The 8,432-nt window shown below is 40.0% G+C and overlaps 1 protein-coding gene across 2 annotated transcripts in view; it reads right to left on the reverse strand.

The window, feature by feature from the left end:
• adam19a (ADAM metallopeptidase domain 19a) overlaps window positions 1-7,140 on the reverse strand; it is a 228,234-nt gene extending 221,094 nt beyond the window's left edge. For both annotated transcript variants that reach the window (XM_062994232.1, XM_062994231.1), the window contains exon 1: window positions 6,969-7,140. In XM_062994232.1, the coding sequence (XP_062850302.1) occupies window positions 6,969-7,092 (124 nt within the window). In that variant the 5' untranslated portion in view covers window positions 7,093-7,140. The remainder of the gene's footprint in view (window positions 1-6,968) is intronic.
• Between the last annotated feature and the right edge of the window lie 1,292 nt (window positions 7,141-8,432).

Raw genomic sequence — 8,432 nt, forward strand, 5'->3', positions numbered from 1 at the left:
TTAATATTTGTAGTAATAGTACAGAATAAACATAAACCTAACATAAGCCTTAAAAAGTTTACATTTTCCTTATAATACTGTGTAAAAGCCATAACTTTATAGGACTATATTTTGGGGAAATGTCACTATATGGAATTATATTAACAGCTTAATTAGCTTAGCTTCATTATTAAATGACATGTAAAGAAACATGGTTCTACTTTTGTAATACAAAAAGTAAATAAACTATTTATGAATACATTGTGCTTACTGTAAAATATTTCATGTATTTCCAGTTAGGCTATAAAAAATAGTTTTAGCATTAGCTAATATGTTCTAATTCAGATGAGAAGTAATTCACTGTGGTTTGTCATATTTTTATCATATTATAATAGCTCTTAGCTCAACAGACACAAAAGGGGAGATGACACAATAATTATTTTAATAATTAATTATACGCGTCCAAACTGCGGTATGCTTTCACTGCCTCTCTGGTGTAAACACACTCCGTTTCAACAAGGTAGTGATACGTGTCTGGGTATGTTACATGAATGTTACCTCAGGCAAACGTTTTAGGTCAGAGGAAAAACACTGACTTCTTAAATTCTCCTCAAAAGGGGCTGGTAAAGATACTTGATGATCTATCATTCATTTCTGCTAATATCGCGTTTGTTCCGTGTTCGGGAGACTCGCAAAGTACGAGCTCGTCATGTTGACAGCTGGATGGATGTTTAAAAATGGCGCTACCGGAAAGGCGAAAGGAACAGACATGCGCAGTAGCGTTATTATTGTTTACCCTCATTGAAACGGTCTATAGGTCAAGAGATTTGACTGGGGCAGTGGTAGCTCAGCGGATAAGGTACTGGACTAGTAACCAGGAGGTTGCCGGTTCAAGCCCCACCACCGCCAAGTTGCCACTGTTGGGCCCCTGAGCAAGGACCTTAACCCTCAATTGCTAAAAAATTGTGTTCAGCCATAATTGTAAGTCACTTTGGATAAATGTCGAAAATGTAAAATGTAAATGTAGTTATAAGGCTACTGATGGTTGCAGTTTTGCTACAGTTGAAATTTTACCCATTCTTGCTTGATACAAGACTTTATATTCTTAACAATCTATGGTTGCTGTTGTCTGATTCCCCTCTTTATGATGTGACATACACTTTCAATAGAAGACAGAGCTGGACTGCAGTCAAGTCAGTAAACCACAAGCACTTTGTGTGTGTAAGTCATGCTGTTGCAGTGCACGCAGAAATGAGGCCTGGCATTATCTTGCTGAAATCATCATGGGCTTCCCAGGAAAATACGAGGAATCTTCGATAAGTTTCTGCACTTTTATATTTTGGTTGGAAACGGTGAGGGTGGGAGAAGAAGTCATTTTTTGGACAGCTCAAAGAAGCTTTAAGGGGAAAAAGATTTTCATGTGATGATCATGTGAGAGCAGCGGTGCATCAGTGGCTGCACGCTCAACAGTGTTAATTTTGACAGCACACTTTGATTTAGTCTAAGTCATAGTCTTTTGACTAAAATGTCATTTAGTTTTAGACATAATTTAGTCATCTGAATTGTATTAGTTTTAGTCTAGTTTTAGTCGACTAATTACCATAAGAATATAGTCGACTAAATCTACAGTCGATTCAGTCGACTAAAATATAAAGGGTGTAAAATGTAAATGCTTTTTCATCAGTTCCCTTGAACTATTTAAGTCATTACAGGGCTCTAGAGTGCGACCAATTTGGTCGCACATGCGACCTAATTTCTCAATGGTGCGACTAAAAAAAATCTCAGGTCGCACCGGTGCGACCAGGCGTCCGAGGGAAAAAAAAAACAACAGACACACATTAGGCCAATATCATGGTCTAAACCAATCAGAGATAGCGAAGGGCGGGACAATATTGTAGCGGCGATATGTAAACAACATTCAGCTCAGCCAATCAGAATGCAGCACCAGGTTTATACACGTGCGTTCGGACGTTTTGCCGTAAGTTTAGTTTTGTATATGAGACTCGCCGGATGTTCCAGAATGGAAGTTCGGGTTCTGGAGCTCGGCGGTGTAAAGTGTTGTAACGCTCACTTAAGTCCTGACTAAACAGTTAAAGTGACTCGATCCTGTCGTGTGCCTTTATTCCCACACCTCCACCACCGCACAGCAAAAGACCCGCAGCATCCCCACCGGACAGCGGCTAGGTGAGCCGACCCTCTACAGTAGCAAGGGGCTAATGCTAGCGGTAAAGTGCGGCGATAGTGAAAGTAAAAACACGACAATATTTTCGTTAAGTAAAATATAAAAATAACTAAAAGACCAAAATATATTACAATACATGTAGTCAAAATACGCAGTGAGTGCACCGCAAGCGATTTTGGGAATCTGTGTAAAAGATTCAGTAAAGCCGATAATATAATGCACTGCATTTAAGATTACACTCTAACACACACACAAACATATACATATAATTTTAAATATACACACACATATAAATAGATATACACACATACATACACATTTACTCTATTATTTTTATAATTTTTATAAGTGTGCTATAATTAGTCTGTAATACTATAATTAACTGTAAAGAAGACAGTGGCCGGCAATAGTATATTTGTGACTGGTTCTAATACATTTCGAATTGAAAGGCTGAAAAAGCCCAATGCATCTATAAAACACATTACATGCCGCGATAAATGCACTGCCCAAGTGTCCCCCTCTCCCCACTGCCCTTCATTGTCAGGCAGCAGCAAACAGATCATCAGACGAGGCCATGTTGACCAGATTGTTAGTTATTTCCAAGTCAATATTGCCTGTATGGACAGTGATTAAAAAAAAAAAAAAAAAAAGTGAACCTGTAAAACTGCGGTGTTAAATGCGATGCGGTCGAAAATTTGGGTGTATATGTGTATATTTGGGTGTAAACTAACGTTTTGCACCAGTGCAACCAGTGCAAAACGTTAGTTTAGAGCCCTGCATTATATACACTTACACAAAATGAAACATTTTTTAATCAGTTATGGAATATTATTAATGTTTGAATGTGCAATACACACAAAAACAGATTTAACTTATTTCAAACAACATCTTTATTTACCTGACCTTGCTTATTGAGCATAACAATAACAAAATATTAATGACCAGTAGGCCTGCTCTGCCTGAAAAATATATGCATTGTTCATAACAAATTGCATATTACATTCTTTATAAAACTGGGCACCGTAAAAGCAGCAGTGCCATTATGTTGCCAGCAGTGCCAGATGTCGTTTCAGATTTGTTGTGTTTTTACCCGAGATCGTGTTTTTCACGACGTCAAATGAGAAATGTGTCCATATATCGGCTCTCCTCTTTCTCCCTGTTGACATTGTGGAGTTAACCTAGTTCCATGAGTAAAGACAGTTCACAGGCTAGTCTGGTCTTCCCGGGTTTAGATCAAACTTGTGCAAGTGTGGTCTTACCGCAGTACTGCAAAAGAGATTAGTACTGATTGGATGGCTACCCGGCTTGTCCCGCCTCTCCACATATGCTAAAGTAGTTATGATTGGATCTCTTCCTAACTTGTCCCTACCTTCCACAAAACTAAATCAGTTATTGGATGTCGTCCCTGCCAAACATTTTCGTCTCGTTTTTATCCATTGACGAAAGTGTCAATTCATTTCGTCATAGTTTTTATCCTTTTATGTAGTTTTTATTCAGTTATCGTCTCGTTTTTGTCATGAAAAAAAGGTTCGTTGACAAAAACTATGACGAAAATCATTCGTCAACGAAATTAACACTGACGCTCAACCAAAAACTTTTTTTTGCTGATGGCACTGAAAAGTTGGTACGACGCTGGGAAAATGCTCAGGAATGCTTTGAAATTCTTCATAAACAGAGTTTTTAAAAGTGCGGAAACTTTTTGAAGAACCCTGGTACATCACCTTGATGATAATATACTGTATATCCCTGTCTTCATTTCCAATATGCACCTCAGCACATACCATATGCACACAAAAGTAGTGGGACACCCTCGTACATCACCTTAATGGCAATATATATCCCTGTCTTCATTTCCAATGTGCACCTCAGTACATACACTATACACACAAAAGTATTGGGACACCCCCTCTCATTTTTAAATTCATGTGGTTCAGCTACAAGAGTAGCTAATCAGTGTTAAAATCAGTTATTTAAAGGAATTTCTATGCTTCCAACTTTGCTGCAACAACATGACTGTGCCCCTGTGCACAAAGCAGGGTCTATAAAGACATGAAGTAAAGCTTGGTTTAAAGAAACTCCACTGGCCTGCACAAAGTGTCCTGACCTCAGCCCTACTGAACAGCTTTGGAATGACATGGAACTGATTGCCCAACCATACAATTGCTCATTTGACTGAATGGACACAAATTCCCACAGACATACTATAAAGTCTTATGAGAAGCCTACTTATTGTGGAATGTTGCAAAAGGCGCAAGGCACACAGTAACACCCTGGACAGGGCACCAGCCCATCGCAGGCACACATACACACACACACACACACACACATATACACACCCATTCACCTATAGGGCAATTCAGTATCTCCAATTAAACTGACTGCATGTTTTTGGACTGTGGGAGGAAACCGGAGCTCCCGGAGGAAACCCACGCAGACACGGGGAGAACATGCAAACTCCACACAGAAAGGACCCGGACCACCCTGCTGGGGGATCGAACTCAGGACCTTCTTGCTGTGAGGCGACAGTGCTACCCACCGAGCCACCGTGCTGCCATGTTGTAAAACAGTGTAACTTAAATATTCTATAAACCTTTTACTCATACTTATATCGTTTATATTTACGAAATACAGTTTGTCAGCCAAAACATTGTACTTTTGTCAAGTCAATGAATGTTCAAGAGAATTAATGAATCAAAGATTATTGTTTTTATTGCATTTACATTTACTGGCAATGGAGTGTGTAGATGATCCTCACATCATAATCTATTACAGTCGACCCTTGAGTTATGAACGGTTTACCATATGAACATTTCGGGTTACGAACAATCTTTTTCAACTTAACGTACGAACAAATTTCGGATTACGAACCAAAATTTGTGAAACACGTGACGTCACAAACTAATTGACTCCGAGCGGACGGCGGACAGTGTTTTTTCCGGTGCTTTCAATATTAAAATGTCCCCAAATAAGGTGCAGAGAGAGCGCAGAGCTGAGAAACATTACATTTGTTGTTGTATAATTACTCCTGCCAGTAGCTGTCACTGTGTATCAGACAGAGAGGACAGTGAGTGAGTGTAAGAGAAGGAAGAAATCATTGAGTAAAGTATTCTTTCTTTTGTGCAATTACACCTAAAATACAACACTATTGAAATAAAGAAGGAAATATGAGAGAAATATGAGAGTTATTGTTGTTTCTGGTAGATACATTTTATAAAAAAGAAAGAAATGTATTATGGTGTATGTGATGGTGTATTATGGTGTATGAAATGTGATGTGAGTTTTATGTACAGTACTACTGTGTATTGTTGTTTATTATTGTTTATTACAGTAATGTCTTTTCTATAATTTAAGATTTAAGGGATATGTACTTGTATTTATAACAAAAAAGACCATTAGAAGGGTTAGGTAAGGGGGGGTTTGGGAGGTCTGGCACGGATTAATTCTATTTACATTATTTCTTACGGGAAAAATAGGTTTAACATACAAACATTTTGACTTAAGGACAGCCCTTAGGAACCAGTTAAGTTCGTAAGTCAAGGGCATGGCTGGATTACTGACCGGGCCAGTGGGGCCAGCGCCCAGGGGCCCTTGAGGTCAGGGGGCCCCGGGGGGGCCCTGGCCCAAAACATTTTGCGATGCCTATCAACATTTATGATACAATATATTTTTATTTCCGAGGGCCCTCTATTTTAAGGATCCTCTGACTATTAGGGACTTTGACCCCAGGGCCTCTTGGGGGCCCTAGCCATGCTTTTGGGGCCCCTAGCCATGCTTTTGGGCCCTAGCCATGCTTTTGGGAGCCCTAGCCATGCTTTTGGGCCCCTTATGAAAATGGATGAGGCGTTGTGGCACTGCTCTGACTTCGACTTCTGGCTATTAGGGGTCCTAGGAAAGAGGGGGGCATATTTTTAGAGGACCCTGGTTATGAGAGCCCCTACCAGGGGCTACCAGAGAGCCCCTACGAACTCTTTGCCCAGGGGCCCAGACTATCCTTAATCCGTCCTTGGTCAAGGGTCGACTGTATCTGCTTTTTAAAGGGATAAAAGCAGATGAACTTTACAAAGATCCTTAGCATCTTCTATTGTAATTGGGGGCACATGAATAGAACATTATGAAACATTTTGACACCACCAGAAGTGTTCTTGTTTTTGCCCAGTACAGTTTGACAAGGATATATGAGTTCCAGTTGTGGAAACTGTCATGTCAATTTTATTACTCGAGCTGTATATGGTTCACCACTAGTATCCAAGTGTCCAGTACAGTCCTACTGGGTTGAGTTAAATGGGGGAGAACATCAGTCAGTGCTTTTAGTCCAAAATAAAAAGCCCTGATTTTCTTCTCATCCTTTTATGGCCACGCCATGGTGAGCGCTTGGTCTGGTCTGCCTGTACTGTTTGGAAAGAAAGGTTCCAGCTCGTTCTTTCTTCTCACAGTTTGACCTTTTAAATCATCTTTGGACAACAACGACTTTGCAGAAAACCCTTATACGTGTTAGAATGTACAAACTATGTGATTTTGAAAACCCGTTTGAGGTCGAGAGGTTTGTTACTGATACTCGTTGGAGCAACAGACCGGCATGGTTAAGCAGGCGTGCTCGACTCAGAACCGTTACCGATTCGAAGAACCAAAGAAGAACCTTTCTTCTTTTTATTTAAGCCGAGTTGGACGTATTAAACAGACACAAACTATACTGAGAAGCAGTTGTTATAATTGCAGTTTTAAAACTTGATAATGCGGCGCGCAACTGGTAGACGGAACTTCCCAACTACGCGCAGTTAAAGAAACCGGAGCTAAAAGAGTTTCTTACCTTCTTCTCGTAGGTTTCCATCCACCGATTGCAGTAAAGCATTCAGAAGTAAAAGAGACAGAAAAACGGGTGAATTTTGTGCTGATAGGACATGTCGGTTTTTCTGCCTGTGTTTGGTATACATGCTGCTCCGTTATCCGCTCAGAGCTGCTCTCTCTTCTCTCCTCTTCTCTCTCTCTCTCTCTCTCTCCTTTTCCTTTCCTTTTTCAACCGCTGTTGGCGTGGAAGAAAACGAGAACTGGATCTAAGGTTCAAAATGTACTCTAGGTTTGAGTTTTACTAGTCCTGCATACAGAACGACGCCCACACACAGAGGATGTACAGTAGATTTGGTCTTAACATTGGTTCAGACATCCGTTTGCCATCGTGTGGCTTATATACTGTATTAGGATAGTTTGATGATGTAGGGATATTGTCTGTTGTAGCTGCATTCAAGGTTAAAATCCTGGACTTGACAATTGATCAGAAGGTCATTGGTTAACGCTCCACCACCAGCACCAGTTGCCACTGTTGAACACACTGCTTACATTCATGACAGAAACGGTTGTTACTCGTTACACAACATTCATCAGTTCACAAACTTAATGTCATACACAGTTATGGACAATTTTGTATCTCTAATTCACCTCACTTGCATGTCTTTGGACTGTGGGAGGAAACCAGAGCACTCAGAGGAAACACACACAGAACCCCCCACAGGGAGAACATGCAAACTCCACATCAAATCCAGGACCTTCTTGCTGTGAGGCAATAGTGCTACCCACCAAGTCACCGTGCCGCTCTTGGATAAAAGCATGTATAAATATACATAAATGCAGTAAATGTAAACGTTAATAGACTAGACATTGTAGCCTAGTGGTTAAGGTACTGGACTAGTAATCAGAAAGTCGCTGGTTCAAGCGCCACCACTGCAGGTTGCTGCTGTTGGGCCCTTGAGCAAGGCCCTTAACCTTTAATTGCTTAGACTGTATACTGTCACTGTACTGTAAATCGCTTCAGATAAAGGCGTCTGCTAAATGCCGAAAATGTAAATGTAAATGTAACGGACTATTGTACCTTACATGATCAGAATCGGGCTTTATTGGCCAAGTATGCTCACACATTTGTGTGGAATTTGACTTTGGTTACACGAATCACACACAATTCACTCTCTCTCTAACACACACATTCACACATTCATACTTGTAAACATTAGCATGTGCAATTCACATTATAGGTTAAAAGGTGCAGTGTTTTTTCATGCAATATAGAAACTATAGAAAAGTAGAAAATATATAAATAATAAATTAAAAGTGAACATGAAATACTAGTGTATGCATACTAGTTTGTAGATGTACGAGTGTTCCGAGGATTAACAGTTCAGTAGTGTTCAGTTGTTCACTATCACAATGGAGCATGGAAAATAACTTCTTTGTAGCCTATTTTCCCATACATAAAAATATAAGGGATGTACCACTCAAGGTA

This window comes from Trichomycterus rosablanca, chromosome 4, assembly GCF_030014385.1.
Source record: "Trichomycterus rosablanca isolate fTriRos1 chromosome 4, fTriRos1.hap1, whole genome shotgun sequence".
NCBI lineage: Eukaryota > Metazoa > Chordata > Actinopteri > Siluriformes > Trichomycteridae > Trichomycterus > Trichomycterus rosablanca.